This window comes from Mustela erminea, chromosome 6, assembly GCF_009829155.1.
Source record: "Mustela erminea isolate mMusErm1 chromosome 6, mMusErm1.Pri, whole genome shotgun sequence".
NCBI classification, from domain to species: domain Eukaryota; kingdom Metazoa; phylum Chordata; class Mammalia; order Carnivora; family Mustelidae; genus Mustela; species Mustela erminea.
In genome coordinates, this window is record NC_045619.1 from 121,275,694 (window position 1) to 121,298,419 (window position 22,726).

General features: G+C 37.6%; 1 protein-coding gene across 1 annotated transcript in view; it reads right to left on the reverse strand.

The window, feature by feature from the left end:
- TRDMT1 (tRNA aspartic acid methyltransferase 1) overlaps window positions 1–22,726 on the reverse strand; it is a 59,278-nt gene that overhangs the window by 35,273 nt on the left and 1,279 nt on the right. Inside the window, exon 2 of the mRNA XM_032349513.1 lies at window positions 652–761. Within this exon, the coding sequence (XP_032205404.1) occupies window positions 652–761 (110 nt within the window). The remainder of the gene's footprint in view (window positions 1–651; window positions 762–22,726) is intronic.

Genomic DNA, 22,726 nt, shown 5'->3' on the forward strand with positions numbered 1-22,726 from the left:
GCTTGCTAAAATAAGTAGCATTCAGGGGCACCTGGGTGGCTCAGTGGGTTAAACCTCTGCCTTCAGCTCAGGTCATGAACCCAGGGTCCTGGGATCCAGCCCTGCATCAGGCTCTCTGCTCAGCAGGGAGCCTGCTTCCTCCTCTCTCTCTCTCTCTCTCTCTGCCTGCCTCTCTGCCTACTTGTGATCTCTGTCAAATAAATAAATAATTAATCTTTTTTAAAAAAGATTTAAAAATAAGTAGCATTCAATAAGTAATAGCCAGTGACTATCTGCCTCTCTTGTTTTTATTCCTATTATGTATATATATTGCATGATTATTGCTTGAAAGTAAAGAATTCAACAAAGTTTAATATCATTAAGGAACCACGCATTTAGAAGTCAGGTATATTCTTACATTTCAATCCTTTCTCTCAGAGAAAGCCTCTCATTCTCACTCTCTCAAACTGAAAATTAAAAATAAATAAGGGCAAAAAAGAGCATGCCATCTTCTCAGAGAATATAAAATGTTGATTCCCCTCTCCTAAACTTTTTCATTTATATATATGACTTACCCTCCAATGAAGACACCAGAAACCAGTATCTTACCGTGTTTTCCAATCACACTTTCCTTGCCATATATTTATTAAAACAATAAGCAACAGTACTTACTTCGATTGTCTTGGCCAGTAACTGTGTGTGAGGAAAATTGTACTTGTATACTTCGTTAGCAACAGTGTTTACATCAATGGCAGCCACCACTTGTGCAGGTATACAGCTTTCTGCAATGATAAATGGAATATCTTAAGATGTAACATCCTTAGTACCAACTTGGTCATTTTACAGAGAAGTCAAAATCCAGAATTTTGGAGTACACGTCCTCCCTTCCTCAATGGTCTAGCTAGATCTCAGATTCCTAATGGACAACCAGGCCAGGGAGTTAGGTATGAAGTGGAATATTTGCAACTTCTGGTTCATCTCTCCAAACAGATTTCTAAAGCTATAAATAAGATCTAAATATTTTAGTCATTACCTCTTACATTTCTCGCTCCATTAAGATATACACTTAATGAGTTAAACAGAAAGTTTTCCTAAGTTAAAACAAACCAAAAATAGAAAAGGGAAGTATATTTTTAAAAACCATTATCAGTTGGAACTCTATATAAATAAATTACCTACTGTTTGCACCTCACCTTTTAACATTAATACAAAGCTGCTTCCCAATATCACTAGAAATGCTTTTACCTAAGTTTTGGAAGTTTTTTAAACAACAGTTTTATTGGGGTAACAACAGTTTTATGGGATTCACATACCATAAAATCCAACCGTTTAAGATTTAGGTAAGTTTTAACTACAATGAGCAATTAATTGGTGTCCAAATATAAAAAATACATAGACTAAAAATTAAAAATCTAACAGATCAGGACAGAATGTGAAAAGAGTAATGGAAACAATTTCAAGCGCATGCCTTCACTGCCCTTCCCTCTCGCTGTTAAAAATAATAATTTCGGGGTGCTTGGGTGGCTCGGTGGGTTAAGCCTCCGACTATTGATTTCTGCTCAGTTCATGATTTGGGTTATGAGATCGAGCCTCATGTTGGGCTTGCACTGGGCATGGAGTCTGCTTAAGATTCTCTTTCCTCCTCTCTCTCTCTCCCGCTCCCCCACTCTTTCTCTCTTAAAAAAAAATAATAATTTTCAAAGTGATGTCAAAGAGTTTTACGGCAGTCAAAACATGAACTATGTAAACATGCATAGCTGCTATTACATTTTGCAATTACCACCCTCTTGAACTTCTTACCCAAACACATACATAAGAAATGATGCATTTCCCTGCTCCAAATCAGAAGATGTGAAGTTTTAAAAATAAAAGTATTTGGGACTTCTTAGGAAAACCACCAGAAAAAAAATTACAAAATTGCACAGTACCTCAAAATAGCTATTTCTTTAATAACCATTTGCTGCTAAGAGTTAGTATAGCTAGACCAAATATCAAAAAATGACCTTAGATGTGAGGAGCTAGGGCTCTGGTAGCAGGCATCAAAAATGAAACTCAGTTCTCAAAAGATGGGTAAACAGGAAGGTTCACAGACACTCAGAAAATAATCACAACCATGTATTGAGGCCTAAAAGAGATGACGTCCAAGACAAAACAAGGGCATAAGTATCTCTAAGTATTTGCTGAATGTCTACTAGGCTCAAGACACTCAGCTAGGACCAGTTAGTTATCTCCTAGTACTCTGCTGCCTTGTATGTAGGTCACTGGAAACTCTGAGGTCCAGTTGGTAATACCATAGGGTAGCTGCCTCCAACTGAGTTTAGAAATCAGTAACTAGTTATTTGCCTTAGTATAAAATTATAAATAATATCTTTGTCAAAGGCATCAGAGAAATCTTGAAACATAAATCAAGAAGGCTTTTAAACAAATTAAAAATCAGTATATAAGGATTATTTTGCAAAATCACAAACCTGTTATAATTTAGATCAAGAATTAAGTTACTTCTAAGCATTGTAAGGGAATTCAGAATTACATAAACTTCACTGAATTATTTTATTTTTCTGTTAAATATGATTATCTTGTTATTAACATGATGAAGACTGCTTCCATTTCCACGATATATTCTGCAATCTGGGATTGCCTGGAGTTGGTTAATACAACTTTTCTCTTTTTTCAGGCTGGCTGACAGTACACAGTGATATGCCGAATCTGTACCACAATCAGTAATTAATTTTATGTTCTTGTGTTGTGTGCCTGAAAGACATAAAAACTTATAAAAAGCAACTGCCAAATGAATGTTTTATGTGGCTATCCAAGAGCCGATGAACCAAAAATTTTTTCTTGGAAAACAACAGATTTTAAAAGTCAGTAAGCAAAAACCCTGTTGTTTATGCATTATTTTAGATTATTATAAAATCAGGATCCAAGGCATGCCCTAAAAAGTTATTTCCACAATGAGAAATGAATGTACTAAGATATTACTAACAATGATTCAACGTGTCTTTTTAAAGCAGAATTGTACTGGTATATGGATGTGCTTCTAAGGAAAAAGTTAGATTTATAAATAACCATTTTAAAAAGCAAATCTGGTTGTATGTAAGTGACAAATCACCAAATTCACCAGAAACCAATATTGTTCTATATGTTAACTGACTAAAATTTAAATTAAATGAATAAATAAATAAGCAAAACTGTCAATTCTATTGAAATCTGAAAATTGAGATCCAAAGAGAAGTTGTCTTACCATTTTCTACTGTGTACTTCAGATCTATAGTCTCCAATAATCTTCGTCAAACCACGTACACGTATTTTTTAAATGTTTAACTAAAACTATCAAAGTGAATATAACTCAGTAGAACTTTGCATAAGTGAGCTCTATTACTTAAATCATGCAGCAGACGTACATCTTGCAGGGAAGAGAGAATTGGGAAAAGGGAACCCATCCGGGTATTTTAGTAGTGTGGAGCGTAGGAGTGTGTTTTCAGCACTGTGATCTACTGTTCGACCCGGATATTATTTGTGATATTTCAGTTATTACTCTGATGGCATATTTATCAACAGGAAGCATGGGTATAAGAGGTAAGACATTCTAGTTAAAGAAATGCATATAGATGATGTTAAAAGATTGTCAGATTGGATTTAAGGAAAGGACAAAGGGTATCATGCTCCTCTTCACAAGAGGATGGAATTTGAAAAGGCAGGTTTAGTTATACCAAGAGAGACCTTCTAGGGAGATGTAAGAAATGTCACTGATAATACATGTGTAATTCCTGCTCTCATGAATGTCTCTCACTGAAGTAGGCAAGAACCGAACACACGCACGCTATATTTGAGTAGCAATAATTTTCCTTCTTTTCCTGATCACTCTTTCTGGAAAAGTTGTAGGGAAGAACCTCTGGTTGGTAGTAGTGATGAAAGGGTGCAAGTTTATACTCTACCTGCCTTTCCTAACCAAATAAATCAGAAAGCTTAACGGTACATAGTTATTAAGGTGGGGAAAAATTCAATTTTTAAAAATGTAAATAAAAAATTAACCAATCCATTTTGAAATAAGGAAAGCAGCCTATTTTTTCCCTTTATTACTTATTTTCTGATTGTGTCTCGTATAGGTGAGTAATTACTTGAATGAGCTCATTATGATCACACCTGAGGCACTTAATCAGGTATGTTAACACTGACATCTAGTTGTGAAATGGAAGATCAGTGGAACATACCCCGTGTCTGTTTCCTTTCATTCAAAGTGACAGCATTAAGAATAAAAGTACTAAGCAAAAACATCTGAAAGGATTCTGATTTTAATATGATTGCAAAATGTTTTATCCCAAATGTTTTATTGGCCAAGTGTATTTCTTGTTTCTTTTTAAAGATTCTTGCTTTTCAAAACTTGCAAATAAATTATTTCTCTGAATTAAATAAAATGTAAAATAAGTTTCAAATTTTTTTTACAGAATTCATCCCAATTTCTTTGGAAATCTCTTTAGAAGTTTAGCTAACGGTACAACAACAAAAAACTTACTCTGGGTCAAGACATACACTAGATCATTGTTACTAAGATCTAACTAAATAAAGAGCCCATCAACCAGAGAGTGGACAAGGTCTGCTTGAGATCTACATACAGACCAGAGCTGGGAAAGTGGCACAAGAGAAAAAGGTACCAAATTAAGGTTTAAAAAGGAGCACAGTGAATTTACAGGGAAAGGAAAATAAAGATGATACGCCGGATAATACCATGCAATTTGGAGAAAAGGAGGACCTTGAGAAAGAACAAAGGTATAAGAAAGAAGAACATGATAGTTTGTGCTTTCTGGCCTTTTTACTATTGATGTAAAGAGAAGGGCCACTTTACAGAGCTGGTGAAGCAAAGAATTAGAAGGAGTTGAGGTCCTGAAGGATTTCAGAATCACTGTAGCAGCCTGGATTACTATATCTACACTCTCTCTCTCTCTCTCTCTCTCTCTCTCTTTTTTAAAAAGGATTATTTATTTATTTGAAAGAGAGAGAAAGAGAAGGAAGGAGAGACTCCCCACTGAGCACAGATTCCCTGACCATCTCACAACCCTGCGATCATGACCTGAACCAAAATCAAGAGTCAGATGCTTAACCGACTGAGCCACCCAGGTGCCCCTAGGCTTACTTTATGTGAGAAAAAACCAAACTTCTACCTCCTTTTAGTCACTATTATTTTGGATGTCTCTATTACTGAAAGTTGAACATAATGCTAACAGATGGCATGAACCTAATCCTAACAGTTCCTCAATTGTTTAGATGGGGTGTGTGTGTGTGTGTATCTGTGTCTGTGTGTATGTTTGTGGTGAGAAGAGAACTTCAGGTTCAATTCCTGTTTAGACCGAATCAATATAATTCAAAAAAACATTTATTGAGTAATTGTGCCAAGCATTTTGCTAGACCCACAGGGATGGATATATAAAGTTTCTATTTATGGAGGTCAGGGGAGTTTTAAAATTAAAGCAACATTGTTTTTCTCTGAGGTACAAGAATTCCTCTTTTAATATCAAAGATGATTTCTCCCCAGATTTTCTTTATGAAGTGAATTTCTACCAACCAAATACTTTCTCTGTTATTTTTAAATTTTTATTATTGAAGTACAGTTGACATACACTATTAGCTTCAGAAGTATAATACAGTGATTCAACAACGCTATAAATCACTCAGTGCTCACCACGGTAAGTGTCATCACCATTTGTCACCACATAAAGTTATTTCATCATTTTTCTTAAAAGTCACATCTATGTTACTCTGAGGAGAAAACCTCTGGAGCCTTGATTTAAGAGAAAATAAAAAATTTAGAAAACTAAGCAAAATCATATATCCAATAACTCAAAAATCTAATATGAACAATATTAATAAGAGTACCAGTACTAATAACACCACCATGGTATACTCAAAATCACAAAAGCAAAACCGCTGAAACTCTGGAACAATGATAATCAGCCTCAGGTATTTCCTAACCCCAGTAATCTCTTGCTAAATACTTTTGCAGGGCAAGACCTCCTCAGATGATTTATCATAATACTGATTAGAAGGTGACATGAAGTTACCGCTAAGGAAGCTCTGGTTTCCCTTTGGAATGATGGCTGGAGTGTTACCCAACAGCCTCAGTGGTTTCTGACATAAAACAAGAGTTAAACTACAAATATTGATAATGATTACCAAAGAAAAGACAAAACCCTAACTTCTCAGGTTTTTATGCAAGATCTTTTAATGTTTACTAAGTGTTCATAAGTCCCTTTTATAAAAGGTGCTTGGTATTTTTATGTGATTTATTGTCCTAAGATAAAGAAATGTTTCCTTCCATCAAGTTTTGGTAAGTTTTAAGACTTGGAAAGTGATATTAGATTGCTTATATTTTGTTTGAAGGAAAGATAAACCTTCATTTCTTTTTGTTTCTTACAGAAAAGTCTGTATTTTAGAAACCTTATCAAGAGAGATGGTCAGTGTTCCATGGACATACTATTTATAAGCTACACATATCAAGGATAAAATTTAGCAGCTACTATACAACCTTCTTGATGTGGGAGAGTCTATATAAAGGGGAGAGTCTATGTAAAAGGGAGAGAGTCTATATAAGGGGAGAGTCTATATAAAAATGCACCCACGTGGCACCTGGGCGGCTCAGTGGGTTAAGCCTCTGCCTCCAGCTCAGGTCATGATTTCGGAGTTTTGGGATTAAGCCCCACATCGGGCCCCCTGCTCAGTGGGGAGTCAGCTTCTCCCTGTCCTTCTGTCCCCCTCCCCTGCTTGCACTTGCTCTGTTTCTCTCAAATAAATAAACAAAAACTTCTTTAAAAAAAAAAAATGCAGGGACGCCTGGGTGGCTCCGTGGGTTAAACCTCTGCCTTTGGCTCAGGTCATGATCTCAGGGTCCTGGGATCGAGCCCTGCATCAGGCTCTTTGCTCAGGAGGGAGCCTGCTTCCCCCCCTCTCTCTGCCTGCCTCTCTGCCTACTTGTGATCTCTGTCAAATAAATAAATAAAAATCTTTAAAAAAAAAAATGCAGCCAATCCAGAAAGAACAAAACTAAGACAGATACACAGAGAAAGAAAACTGATGCCTGGTAACACAATTGAACCCTTTTAAGCTGTACCCCAAACCAAGCCTATAATTGATTTTGGTCATTACATGAGTATTTACAACTTTTATGTAAACCAGTTTGGACTGTCTTCTGTAACTTGGAAATAACAGTTCTAACAGGCACTTAAGAGAACACACACTTAAATATCACTCATCGCTATAAGGAAATGCATTTCAAATTCCATCCTGGCAAGCAGAACAACACAAACACAAAAAGCCTTGTGAATAAGAAATTAATTAACTATGTATCTATATAACAGAAACACTTCTCTTGATCAAACACTCCCCAAGTATCATAAATTGAGGCAATATTTGCAAGAGTCCCAATTTGGGAGACAAGGACTTCATTATAGGTCTACCTAATTACTTTATCCTATACATGTATTCTAAATACAACAAATACATAGAGAGCCATCTGTAAGTTGTATCTCCAGTGTCTTCTAAGAAGCACGTATTTTCAGGTGAATGGTCTTAGCAATTCGTCAAAAATTCAAGTTCTAAAAGTAAAAGCAGTCAAAATAGAAATTTCAATTACAGGCGATTCAAAATAAAGAATTTTATATTATCAGTCAACATAAAATGCTGCTGCACCTCACCAATAATGACAGAAATCCACATTAGTCAGTTTTGCTTATCAGACTAGGAAAGGTTTTATAAGATGAACAATGTCTAGTACGAGCACGTTTGAAAAAATGTGCTCTTCATCATGCTGGCTGTAGTGTACATGGATTCAACTCTTCTATCATTAGTCCTAGCCATTCCACTTGTGACAATTTATGCTAAGGAGATATTTGAACAATGTAAGTGTAAGACTGCCATATTAGAAATGATACCCATATACACTAATGTGGAGTGATACAGATTTTTTAAGTACCAAAAAAAGTTACTAACTGTCCTGTTTGGTAATAATCCAAGTTTTGTATAGTGTATATGTATGTACCTATATTAAGAAAAAAAAGATAAAAACAGTAAATGTTGACAGGGGCTATCTGTTGGTGGTAGAGAGAATTTAGAGGTAATTTTTATTTCTTCCCTTAAACTTTTTGGATTATTTGGTCTTTTTCTTAACAATAAGAATGGAATGTTTTTACAATCAGTCAAAGCAAGCAAACAAAACTATTTTTATCTTGGAACAAAATAATTCAATATTTCTCTTAGTTGTGACCCTGAGATATCCCACAAAGGGAAGGTATCAAGGTCAGATAAGAAAGGTTTGGACATATTCTCAAAACATGCCCATTAGACTGTAAGGACACACACACACATACACACACACACACCAGTATACAGTCATAACTCAATGCGTTATTTTATGCCACTAACTCAGTAACAGCCAAAAGAATAAAAAACAAGAATTAAACTACATTGTCATAGTTCTTTAGAGATCAACAAGGATGGCATATGGCCAAAAATGTAATGAGTTGAAAGCTACCTATTTACATATTTAGAATTCAAAGGATATAAATCTGTCTTCTCCATTTTTCCTATGACATTTAGACCCTCCTCTTAATCTCTTAAAGACAATACCAGTGATTAAAAACATTTATTTAAATGGTTTAATAAATAAGCAATATAAACACATGTGATCCAGCCTAATACAGGTTTAAAGAACAAAGACTTTGTTTTACATAAATCTACATTGAATGATTGAAAATCTATGAATGATTCACCACCAAAAATATGTCAAAACATATTTGCTGATATTTTCTTGTAACTTAAAAGATGATCACTTCTTTTTTTTAAAGATGATGATTTCTGATATACTCATGGAAGCCAATGAAGAAATGATATATGTGCCACTACTCTCTATCTGATCAACTATGAATGATAAAAAGACTTGTAAAAATAAAATTACGTTAGCAATCATAAAGATTCCAAAAATTAAACTAAAAACTCCTCTCTAAATTTGTCCTGCCTTTCTGAGTCCCTTTATCCTTTATATAGTAGACTTTCCTTAAAGCTTATTATTTTCATCATTATTGACTTAAGAGTTTTAAGCCTACCCTGAATTTCTGCTATAGATACCTCTAAAATAATTACGTTTAGGGGCACCTGGGTGGTTCAGTCAGTTAAGTATCTGCCTGCCTGTGGCTCAGGTCATAATCCCAAGGTCAGGTCCCGCATCAGGCTCCCTGCTGAGCTGGGAGTCTGCTTCCCACCCCCTGCTTATGTACACTCTCTCGTGCTCGCTCTCTCTCACTCATTCTCTCTCTCAAGTAAATTTAAATTTTATTTAAAAAATTAAAAAATGAAAGAATTAAGTTTACAATTTTGCTCTGAACCAGAAAGAAAAATCTATCCTAAGACCTTAGAGGAAAAAACACTTCAATTACTTCATTCCTCATTTTCCTTTGAGTCTCCTCCCGACTATACATTTCTCTGCAAACCTGTTTCCATTAAGTCACATGGTATTCAACACGTATTAGCTATCACTGTTTTTTTAAATCAAGAGTATCACAGGCACACCCTACAGAGATTTTTTTATTCAGAGAGAGAGAGAGAGAGAGAGAGAGTGTGTGTGTGTGTGTGTGTGTTCGTTCACTGGTCCTCAGAAAGATTCAGGATATGGGTATCTAACTATCCAGCTCTTCCTCTGCCTGTGTTTGAAGTTTAGCTCCACTGTTTCCAGCTGTGTGACTTAGGCAAGTTACTTGACTTCATCAAGCCTCAGTGTCTTTATCCGTAAAAGAGACAATAAAGTACCTACGTCGTACAGTGTTCCAAGGATTAAATTAGCTAATATCTATAAAGCTTACACTTGTGCTGGCCAGATGGTAATTACTCAATAAATTTTTGCTGTGATTATTATCAAAAGTCCAAAGACTTTTTAAAATAAAAAAGTGTAACAGGAACCCTCACTGCAGGCGTGGCAAAGGAAGGTTCAGTCTTTGAGAGAGCAGTTTGGCAGTTTGTATCTAAAGCCTTCAAAACCGCTAGGACTTAGCAATTTTGTATTGGGGCACATACCCTAAGGTGTGGTAGGCAGAACAGTGAACAGCCCCGCCCCAAAAAGAATTGTTTCCAACCTAACCCACGAAACTTGCAATAATGTTACCTTAGCTAGCAACACATATGACTAAAGATCTTAAAAAGAGATTATTTTAGGTTATGTGGGTAAGGCCCACTGTGATCACAAGAAGGAAGGTTAGAGTCAGAGGAGGAGAAGGGATGAAAGAAGCAGAGGTCAGAAAGACTGGAAGATGCCGCTGCACTTCTGGTTTTGAAGATGGAGGAAGAAGTCACAAGTCAAAAAACACAGGTGACCTCTAGAAGCTCGAAAAGGCAGAGAAACACCTGTCCACTCAAGCTTCCAGAAGGAAACAACTCAGGCAAAACCTTGATTTTAGGACTTCTAATCTCCAGCATTATAAGATAACAAATTTGTATTGCTTTAAGCCGCTAAGTTTGTGGTGATGCGTTACAGCAGCAACAGGAAACCAACATGTAAGGCAATAACAGAGATGTGAAGAAAAGATTTATATGAAGGATAAATGCTATTTTATTTATAATAGTGAGAAATTATAAGCAACCTACATATCCTAAAAAGTTGATTGCTTTGAATAAATGGAACTTTCATAAAAAATATCACACAACAATTAAAAAGCCAAGTTTACATATATATTTAGTAACAAGGAAAACCTCAAAATTTTCTCACTGAAAAAAGAAAGCTATAAATTATCTTAATGTTAATGAAGACCTGTCAAATAAAAATTGAAAAGATACAATACAAATTCTCAACAGTGTTTACTATGCATGAACAGCATGTGTAATTTTTATTTTGAAATTTTCTTCATTTGTGTCGCATCAGTATTTCCCAGTAAACCATAATCTCAAGGAAAATAATACAGCTGTCTTGTTACTGCTATATCCCCATTGTGCAGCAAAGTAAATGACACATAAACCACTCAAAAATTACATGCTGAGGGGCGCCTGGGTGGCTCAGCGGGTTAAGCCGCTGCCTTCGGCTCAGGTCATGATCTCAGGGTCCTGGGATCGAGTCCCGCATCGGGCTCTCTGCTCAGCAGGGAGCCTGCTTCTTCCTCTCTCTCTGCCTGCCTGTCTGCCTGCTTGTGATCTCTCTCAGTAAATCTCTCTCAAATAAATAAATAAATAAAATTACATGCTGAATGAATACATAAGTATGTTTTCAGTATTTCCCAATGTTTTCCACCCTTGGGACTTTTGGGACTCTAGCAGAGTTATGGTTCCCAAGTCCAAATAGTCCCCTTTCTTAATACAGTGAGATATAAGTCTTGATTTGTGATCTCCACAAAGTAGCTCTCTTCCCTATTACTCTGTAAAGTAATTTCCAGAAGGTTTGCTTACAATGGTATCTAATCCCTATAACTGCAAGGTCATCCTTCTGAAAATTATTTCTAAGTCTTTAAATTCATCTGTATGATTCTTTCATCAATTCCATCAAGTGACTTTAATAAGCACCCAACACTTGTATTGCCTTTTTTCAGGCTAATGTAACTTATTAAAGCAACATTTTATTAGTTTGCTGTTCAAAATATAGTAAATTGAGAAATATGAAGATCCTAAATTAATACTAAAATATAAAGCTAGATTCTCTTTTTGAATTATAACTCGTTTGGGGAAAATGGATATATTTACTGAAGAATGTATGACAAATATGTCTATAAAAGCATACGTATATATGTTTGGGCTTTGTTTTTCTGTTTTCTTTTAATGGAATCACAAGCACTTTGACTTTTACAATCACAGGAGAAATGTAAAAGACGATCTCTCCTCAGAAGCAGAACTCTGGATTTTAAGTATGTTTCCCTTGCCAAATACTAAAAACGCCAACCCACAAAACAATCCAGAAAAATGATAGATTCATATCTTTTCCCCCAGCCATGGTCACCAACATTCTGACATTTCAAAATTAACAAGAGAAATCTCACTGGATGGAGAGCAAGGCACAGATAAATGGTCCGTATTACGTCAAATCAATAATAACTGCCATTAAATCTAAATAGTCAAAGAATATAATTTAAACAAATGACTTAGCAACAATAACCACAAAGTAAATGGAAGCCACAGAAATAAAATGCCTCTGAAGAGGCAGAGAAATTACTCTGGTACTTTTTTAACCATCTAAATCTCAGGGTTTTCAGGAAAAATGTAAGCAAGGCAAAATTATTTACTTAGTATCTCAAATTTGATCAATGAAACTTCATAGCCTAATTGATTGTGTATCTATAAATCCTTCATAATATGGGCTCTTCCTGGACCCAAATTCTCCTATAATTAAGGCATGTGCCAAAGTCTATGAGGGTTGCGTTTGTGCTAAAAGACTCAGGAACTTGTTTTTCACTTGAGTTTCACTCATTAAGTATTAAGGGATTATTAAATTCACTATTGTCTTTGAACAAAAACAAAAACTCACTAACGGATGCTAAAGAGCTACTATGACTAACTCTCTGATGGAGTTGTTTTACTTAAGTCCAAGGGTTTTTGTTCAGCTTGTGTTGATTTAAAGTCCTAAAATGGAAAGAACTGGGGGATATCAGTAAAAGCAACTATTGGTCCAGGTAAAGTAATGGTACTTATAGTTGGAATCTCAACTATTTGAGATTTGAGATTTTCCAAAACTGAGATGCAACTTTTTGCTTTTAGGCAGGGTAAGAACTGATTAGCACTATTTCTACAAAGCACTTTTTAGGGAATATTCCTGATAAACTTTCATCAGCAAAGCAAAAGGCCAAATTCCTAAAAAGGCTCTAGATACCAACAAATCCTGAATTCTACATTCAACCCTAATCTCCGTATTTTATGTAATAATCCTTCTGTAATTACTTACAGATTTGCTATCATATATGATCCTTTTCTTTTCAATTTTCCATACAAAGAGGTAATAACTCTTGAAAGGAATAAAAGGTAAAAAATAAAACCCTTCAACTTCATTATTTTCACCATAGTTCATTTTAACATACGATTAAAAGTCTACATTGAGTTCAAACCAACTTACCTCAAAAAACTTGATTATTTTGAGAAAATTTCACGTTTTATCATGCAGCACAAAAAAATAACTGTTATCTGTTAAAATGTCACATATAATCATGCATACAAAACCCTCGGTGATTCTACTTATTTGGCCACTCTCCAACACACACACATACACACACACACAGACATGGACACACACACACACATATGAACACGTTTATCTCCTACATGATACCTATTAACATCCTTCAAAACACTACCCATGCACCATACTTTGGGAAATGCTGACTTAGCTCACCCCCCTCCAAAGAAAAATGACCTCTGTGATTCAGATTTAATAACTAAGTTTAAACTTATCACAGTACAATGGTATCTACTTCAAGCTATCCATATTTCATAGCAAACATGACCCTAGTTCATTTATTCATTTGTACATAAGCAATGTTCTAGACAAAGTCTATCTTATAATGGAACTTATATCCTTGTGGGGTGGGGGAAAACTAAACGATAAATAAGTAAGTACATAATACATCTAACAATGAAAAGTATCATGGGAAAAGAAACAACAGAGTAAGCTAAATAGTGTAGAAGAGATTAGTTCTATTTTTATACAGGATGGTTAGAGAATATCTCAATAGCAAAAACCTGAAGGAGATGAAGGAGCAGGCAGATATGTGGAAGAATTTTCTAGAACAGAAGGAAAAGACACTGCAAAGGCCCAGAGATTGGGAGCATGCTTATTGTGTAGGAGGATCAGCAAGAAGACTGGTAGAGACTGAACATGCCCCTCCAAATTCTTAGTTGAAACTCTGGCTCCTAATGCTTCAGATGAAGCCATGAAGGTGGTCTGGATGAACAGGATGATGCCCTTCTAAGAGTCATGGGCGAGCTGACCTCCTCTCTCTGCTCTCTGCCATGTGAAGACAAAGGCGAAGTCCGGACTCTGATACGTGGAGCAGGGCCCTCACCAGAATTCAACCGCACTGCCATCCTGATCTCGAACTTCCCAGCCTCCAGAACCGTGAGAAATGAACGTCTGGGGTTCACAAGCCACCCAATCTATGGTACTGTTAGAGCAGCACAAACTTACTAACTTACTAAGACAGCCAGCAAGCCCGGAATGGAGAAAGCCAGGGGACAGCACAAGAAACGTGCTCGGAGAGGGAAAGGGGTTGGCTCTAGCCCAACCAGGACTACGGCCAGGGGACTTAAGCCTTCACTGAGTGATATAAGAAACCTCTCAGAAGTTTTAAGCAGAGGAATTACTTAATCTACTGCATTTCTAAAGGGTCACGCTGACATTAGAGGAGTCAAAATAAACTAGAGGAGACAGAGCAGAAGCAAGGAAACCAGAAAAAGGCTACTGCAATAATCCTTTCCCAGGTCTCCTAAGAAAGAACCCAAGGCAAAGCTTAGCTGCAGATGCTCTTTCTGGGAGGCAAAATCCCAGAGTAGCAAGAGTAAGGGGTAGTGAGGCAGGGAGGAGGGAAAGCAAACAAAAGGCAGTACAGTACTCCACTGGCCACAGCTTCACAAGAAAACCAGGTAACTGTGGTAATGCGGTTACATGCCTCACTCCTCACAGGCAGGAGGAGGGATGAATGGAAGGTGACAGAAGCCCTGACGCTGTCTGATCTAAAGCAACACTTCCCACATCTCCATGTGTACTTGAGCAGGGAACACTGGTAGGGGGAGGAAGAGACAGGATGTACCTGCTGACTCCTTCCTCATCGTGTCTCCTCCTGATCAGAAGTCACCCCATGAGGCATGTGTAGGAAAACCCTCCTGTGGTTCTCCTTTACTCACACACTATTACATACTCACAACACTTCTGACACCAGTTGGGTGTCCACGGTTCACTTTAATTCTGACGCTAACCGGAGTTGGCCTTAAGTTAAGAGCTCAGACCCATAAGACTGCCCCAAGTCTGACACCATTGCAAGTACTAACCAACATGCTCCAGGTAACCTACAACTTCGTCTGACTTGGCTACCAATCCAGGGTTCCCACAACCCCCTCCTTGGGTTCCATCATTTGCTAGAACACCTCACAGAACTCACACAATGCTTATGTTTGACAGTTTATTATATAGTAAAGGACACGACAAACAGCCAGATGAAGAGATACACAGGGTAATGTCTGGAAGAATCCAGAGCTCAGGAGCTTCTGTCCCCATGGAGCTGGGGTGCACCATCCCTACGGCATGTGGATGTGTTTACCAACCCAGTTGTTCTCTGAACAACTTTTAGGATTTTTATGGAGGTTTCTTCACATAAGCATGATCAATCAACAGCGTGATCTCCAGCCCCTCTCTCTCCCAGAGGTTAGGCGGTGGGGCTGAAAGCTCTAAGCTGCTCACTACCCTCAGTCTGTCTAGTGACCAGCCCCCATCCTGAAGCAATCTGGGAGCAGAGCAAGAGTTGTCTCATTAGAACAAAAGACAGTCCTGCCCCCTAGAAAATTCCAAGGGATTTAGGAGCTCTGTGTCAGGAAGCAGGGTCAAAGACTACATCTGAGAACAAAAAGGGCTCCTAGTGCTCTTATCACGGAGGAAGTTATAAGGGTTTTAGGAGCTCTATGCCAGGAACAGGGGGCAGAGACCAACAGACGTGTATTTTCGATTATTGTACAGGCGTGACTCCTCCTCTCCTCTCCACTTAGGGTTCTGATATCCAACCCCTCCGGACAGCCTCTGGAGCAACATTTCAGTCGGGACACTGGGGGTGGCTTGAGCATGTCATGAAGCGTGGGCTGGCAGCCTTACGGGGTGAGGCCACAACAGCAGAGTGGGGGACTCCGCCGAACAAGCAGCTCAGGGCCTGGGAGGCCGGTGGAGTCAGGTGAATCTGGGCTGGCACATCAATTCAGTCTGACAAAACAAGAGTGAGATTATGGGTGAGATGGTAAAGGTGAGGACAGAGAGGAATGATCGAATTATAAATCAAGTCTGAAGGGAGATCCCATGGAATTTGCTGAAGTAAGTCAAAGAGAAGAAACAGAGGTGACTCCAAGACTCGGGGGTGGGCCCCCGGAAGAATGGAGACACCCGTTGCTGGAGGAGGAAGGCCGCGGGAGCACGAAGTCCTGAAGGGGTAAGGAGAACCAGGAGCTCAGTTCTGTACACCTCTAGGGAGGAAAAAAAACAAAAAAACAAACAAACAAACAAACAAAAAAGATAATGAGAACATGAACAAATCTAGCCTTATCGAAAAACTACAGAGAGCTGGTCAGCACCGTCAGCATCATCAGAGGTGATGCACGCTGGTGCTGTGCGGAGCCCTGGCACTTCCTCTCACTCGCACACTCACTGGCCCCGGCCCTTCTCCCACAGCTCCCTCAGTGCCCTCCTGTTCCCCAGCAGGCATTTCCCAACACATACTCTAAGGAACGTCATTTTACATGATGCTAGTAAGTGTGATCCTCTTCCTCACACGCCAAAAAAAAAAAAAAAAAAAAAAAAGCATATTCATGGCTCAAATACAGACGGGAAGTGCAGATTTAAACCACACAGTACCCGTTTTGCAGGGCTTCCCACCACTTTTGGTATATTAATGTGTCCTGAGACTCTCGTGGGACAATATCGTATGAAGAGTTTCCGAAACTTACTTGACCATCAAGGCAAACTTATTAATATCCCTGAGAAGACAATTACATAGGATACCAGCCAGGAAATGGCAGCTAACCCAAGAATTCATTCTGGTCCTTAGTTCCCCTGGGTCTGCAATCTCAGATCACTCCTTGAAATCTTCTCCTCGCTTTACCTTCATGGCATGCTGTTCTTTGGGCTCTCCTTGCTCTCGAATTTTTCCTGCTCGGTTTCCCTCTGTGAATACTGTTTTTCTACCCAGCCCCACAATGTCACTGTTCCTCAGTATTCCATACTGTTGGTCCTCTTTACACTCGACATGTATACAGAAACAAACATTTATCTCTAATCACACTGATCCCCGGACCAAAATGCACAAGCAGCCGCCTATGTGGCATTTCTGTGGGTCATATGGACAAACTCTGTGACTCTAAAATGGAACCTATTATTTCCTCCCTACCTTGATTTAGGACCATTCCATTTGATAAATCACCCACATTAGAAACCTCGGTAACTAACACCCAAATGCCTACCAGGTTTTGCTGAATTTTAGATCCTGTATATATAACCCGAGTCATCTTCTCCATTCATTGGCTTTGCCTAAATTCATTATCTCTGAACAATAATTTCTTATCTATACCCTACTCCCCACCACTACCAACGTCTGGTCACACGGTACAATTTCTAGAACCTAATCAACAGGTTCTTTAACTTTCATTTGCTAACCAGACCTAGGAGATAAAAATCCAAGCACCTTATCAGGTTGTACGCCATGTCATGATTTGGTACCTCATAAACATCTACTTTTTTGGAGCACTTAAATTGCAATGATATTTTAAAACCTGTAGCTCCCCATACTTGTATAGACCATGCTATTTCATGTCTGTGTGTGCACAGGAAGTTTCTTTCTGTCTGATGTAATCTTTCCCTTCTTAACTATCTGAAAAACTATCATCTACCAAAATCCTGCAGGGAAAAAATATCGTAACAAAACTGAACAGCAAATCACCAATTATAAAAAAGAATATGCCAATGACATGAACAAGTCACAAAATAAATACAAGTAAGTATATGAAAATGTTCAACTTCCTAAGCAATCAGCAGTATTACTTATATACTATACACAGGAATTCTACTAGCTCTATGTATACAGTTTCATTAAATCCTCCTGTCAAGCCTGTTAGTAGTATTATCCTGATTTCAATCAATAAGGACATCCCATACAATTAAGTAAGGAAAGCTAGTTACAAAACAAGGTGGTGAAAAAGAAAAGAAGCTAAGATTTTACCAAGTACCTACACAATATTTCATACATCAACTGTTTCAGTTAACATTCACACACCCTATGAGAAGGTATTACCGGTCTCCGTCTCACAGGAGGGTATCTGGGCTTAGAAAGTCAAATAGCTTTCTAGTATTCATGCAGCTAATATATGCCAGTTCTGCCTTACTCCTAAATAATGGTATTAATTTTATCACTCAGAGAAATAGATGGGAGTAATTCCAAAATCATTGAATAGGAGGGCAGGGAAATGAACACAAAGCAGATTCAGGTTAGGAAATCTATTCCCTCGTGGATCAGGAAGCTTTCTAGAGAATCAAGAGGGCAAAACAGAATTTTCTTCTCTCTTCATTGCCCTTTTCTTTCACCTCTTCATACATATTCATTCCATGTCATCTTCTGTGGCTATAAATAATTCTTTCCTTCACTGATCTATTCCTGAATAATTCAAATCTAGTCTGAAAGCTCTTTGACAACTTCGAATATTTAATCATCAGTCTCTTCTAAAGCCATTTTTAACATGTAATAACTTTCTATAACTTTAAGATTTTTGTTAATAACTGCTCATATTTGCTGAGCACTTAAACACATCCAAGCACTATCGGCAGCTTGATTTTCATTTATTTACAATTTTCACACTTCCCTTCGAGATACATACTATTACAGAACAGGAAACTGAGGCACAGAAAGTTTAGTTATTGCCCAGGTTCACAAAGCTAGGATGTACCAGGCTTTCTGACGATAAATCTGTGCTCTTGACAGTCCTGCATAAACACTGTCTGCTGTTACTATCTCATAGTGCTACGAACATACTGATTTAAGACCAAGCTACTATGAAAACAAACTATCAAATGATTCAACGGTACCAAATGATTGTCAGAGGTGATTTAAATATCACATATTAAAAGAATGAGACAGCATTTGCAAAACCGAAAAATGGGGACATCTGAATGATTCCTAAAAGCATCTGGCAGGTGAGTGTATGTGTTCCCCTACTGACGTTTCTTCCGAGTGAGTGGTTTCTACTCATTTTAAAACCCTCACCCATCCTATCTCTTCTTCCATGGAAAGCAGATTGACTCTCTCACTGGCTAATTTGTGAAAAATAAACTAGGCATGCTTGCTCAGCGCTGCCAGTCCTCCTCCTGGGGAATAGCTACCCACCTGAAAGATACGCTCCCTCACTGTCTGGCTGAACACTAGCTGCCCATCTGGTCCTCTCACTACCTACATCCTCCAACTCAGCCTTTATTAGTAATAAAAATCATACAAATTTGTATTTCCTATTTGACTTACTCCTCTGTTTTCTTCCTCTCTTTATTCCGAATTATGAAGAGGGGTACTATTTACTGAGCCCCCAAAAGCCCCCACGGATAGCTCATAATACAAATTAAACTGGTCATCAACACATTAGGACAGGGGAAGTCATCTGATCTATGGAAAATAGTACTATTCTGCAGTGAAGTAAGCATTTTCATCACAGAAAAGATAGGTAATTCTATCATCCAATGGAAAGTGAGGGTTCTCCTTTGTTGAATATACAGAACTCATCCCACCTATTTCAACTTTGTATTTCAAGTTTGGAAAAAAATAATCTAGTAATTCCTATAACTAACAGAGAACAAAAGATACATATTTTCAAACGGGACAAATTTTTACCTCACTTCACTTCAATTCTGGCAAAAAGTTATTTAAGAACAACTATGGGAAAAGAGGCATGAAGAGGGCGTTTTTACAATCCCAAGGAAAAAATATATATTTAAAAAAAAAAATCAAGCAGTTCAAATTCTAGCTCCCTACAACTGATATTCCCAAAACATCCCCAGGTAACATTCAGATCTACATTTAATCATAATATACTTGCCCGATTCAGTTATAAGCACACCTAATTACAAAGTGGTTCAGTAGAGCCTCAAGTCGACATATAAGTCACTGAGAAATAAAGATAAAAGAAATTCAGAAAATAATGAGTGACAAATCGCTTGACATTTTAAGAGAAAATACTGAGGCTCAGTAATTCCTACTAAATATGACTGTAATGTGACTAAAAGTCAAAATTAATTTAAAAGACCTTTAGAAATTATTTGGTAGGGCCAGCCTTTTTACTTTTAAGGATGTCTCAGTAGTTGACCATATATATGATAGTAATCAGCTAGAGTTTTCTTTTTTTTTTTTTTTTTAAGATTTTATTTATTTATTTTACAGAGAGAGATCACAAGTAGGCAGATAGGCAGGCAGAGAGAGGAGGAAGTAGGCTCCCCGCTGAGCAGAGCGCCTGATGCGGGACTCAGTCCCAGGACCCTGAGATCATGACCTGAGCCGAAGGCAGCGGCTTAACCCACTGAGCCACCCAGGCACCCTAGAGCTTTCTTTATTCACTACCTTACACCACATTTTATTCGTTCTCTAATATTATACTTTATAAGAAAAAAATCCTATTTGGTACCTATTCATATTTGCAGGTGCCTTGCAGGCCCCACCAATATATAACCCATGAAACTACTTCTACTGCTTTCTGAAAGGAGATATTTTCACCTGGAAGATTCTCATTACCCAAGACTTTATAGACTGCACAGGCATAAATAATATCAAAGAAGTACTAAGTGCTTCCTATACGGGGCAACATGTACTGAAAAATGTGAAAGCTATTTGTTATACTTGTGGCCATTATGAATCTTGCCTGTGTTTTCTGTATTTGAAAATTTACCATATTTTGAGTCCCCTCTTTCCAAAACAGAAGCCAGAACTCACTTTCCCAGCTTCCTCTGCTGGCAGTGGGATCTAATGTTCACCAATCAAATGCATCCATACAGTACTTTAATTCAGAAGTAGTAACACGAGACAGCAAATGAAAAACCCATCATTTTCGTGACAGAGATGATAGAAGCATCTACCCTTCAGAGAAAAACAGGGATGGCACTTCTCAGATCCAGCCCCCAGCACACTGATGAAAGTTGTGATGTCAGCACATAGCTTTGTAGAGGGGCAGGGCCTAGAATATGATTTGAGCAGTGCTTCTGTTCACCTAACCTGTTCGTTGGGTGTCCTGTAGATTCTGTGAGCTTCCAAATGTCCTTTAGTGTATATGTTTTTTTTTTTTTTTTCCTGCTTAGGTTAGCTAGAGAATAGATTATGGGTTTGCAACAAAGAGTTCCATATTATACAAAAATTGGGGCTGGCAAACTATGCTTTTATCAACATAATGGTAGAATGATTACCCACTCAATAATCAACTCAGCAATCATCTGCAGAAAGTGTATCACAAGTGTGGTACTGTGCTAGAAGCACTAACAGAACAAAAAGGAAGGGAAGACAGCAGAGGCCAGATCTCCCAGGCCGAGGAAGAAGATAGGACTATGACTCAAAACCTCAAAGGGAATCCATGCAAGCAGGGAAGTGAATGACATGATTCAGTTTACTGTGCAAAAGATCATTCTCTTCCTATGTGGAGATAGGGTGGAGCAGGAAAGCAAAGCAGAAACAGGGGAGTAATAGGGAAACTATTCTAAAAAAGTTTAGATTCAGGATGTAGCAGTGGCAACAGAAGTATGTGTACAAATTCAGTTTGTATTGGCTGATAGAAGATACTTAACTGTTTCACTAACCAAAAAAATGCCAGTTAAAATCATACAATTTCCCCCCAAAAAATCAGCAAAAGTTAAAAATGGCTAATATAAATCCTGATGAATATGTAGTCGAAGGAGGCATTCATAAACCTCTGAAAATCAATTTGCTATATTATCTAGCAAGTTTTAAAAAAATTATCCTAACTTTTGACTTAATAACTAGCACATGGTCTCAGATTGTTAAACGAATTAATTCAACTTTTAGAAAACACAGTTAAAGAGAAAATTAGGATTTATGCTCAAGGCTGTAATTGCAGCACATTTATATTGAAAAAAATTGGGATATAATCAAATGTTCAATCCTTAAGGAGTGGTTGAATTATAGCTTATGATAAAGTGCTAAGCAAACTTTAAAATCATGTTCACTAAGGGGTTTCAAGATATGGGAAAATATGCTGACATTATAAAATCTTACAAAATTAACAAAGAATAAAGAGTTCCAGAATTTTTTTTTAAAAAGTTTATTTATTTAAGTAATCTCTATACCCAACATGGGATTGAAACCCACGATCTTCAAATCAAGAGTCCCATGCTCTTCTAACTGAGCCAGCCAGGCACCCCCCTTTTTGTTTTCCTGTTGGCTAAGTTTTGATAAGAGAACTGAATGTAGAGAGCCAGCAAATAACTGGTAATAAAAATTGGTAATAAATAAAAATTGGTAATAAAATCACTACCCTAGTCTACACTCAAAACTCAATACATATGCCCAGAACACTCATGTTCAATTCATTATATATTGTATCTTACACTAAAAAAATTTTTTGTTGCCCTTGGTACTAAAAAAAGGAAGCAGGCAAGTTTCAATGTTGCGGTTGTCATAGTAATTTAAGAATAAACACGCATGTTCGAAGTTTACTTGTCACTCTGTATCTCCAGCACCTAGACAGTACCTGGAGTTCAAGAACTATTTTTGAGCGAACATCACCGAAAATAAACCTTTCGGTTCCAGCTTATCACCATAGATATTTAAAACCTCAAAATGAAAAAAGGTGCATACAAGTAACAGCGATAGTAATAATTTATTATGTTTGGGGTGGCTACAATGCATGAGGCACTATTAACCATTTCACCCCGCCTTATCTTTGATCCTCCTAATAATCCTTCTCTGGAAAATTCCCTTGTCCATTTTTAAGGCCAGGAAACAGGTTCAAAGATGTAAAGGAACCAGCCCAAGGTCACCACCAAGTTTCAAGGCAGCTCTTCAGGCGC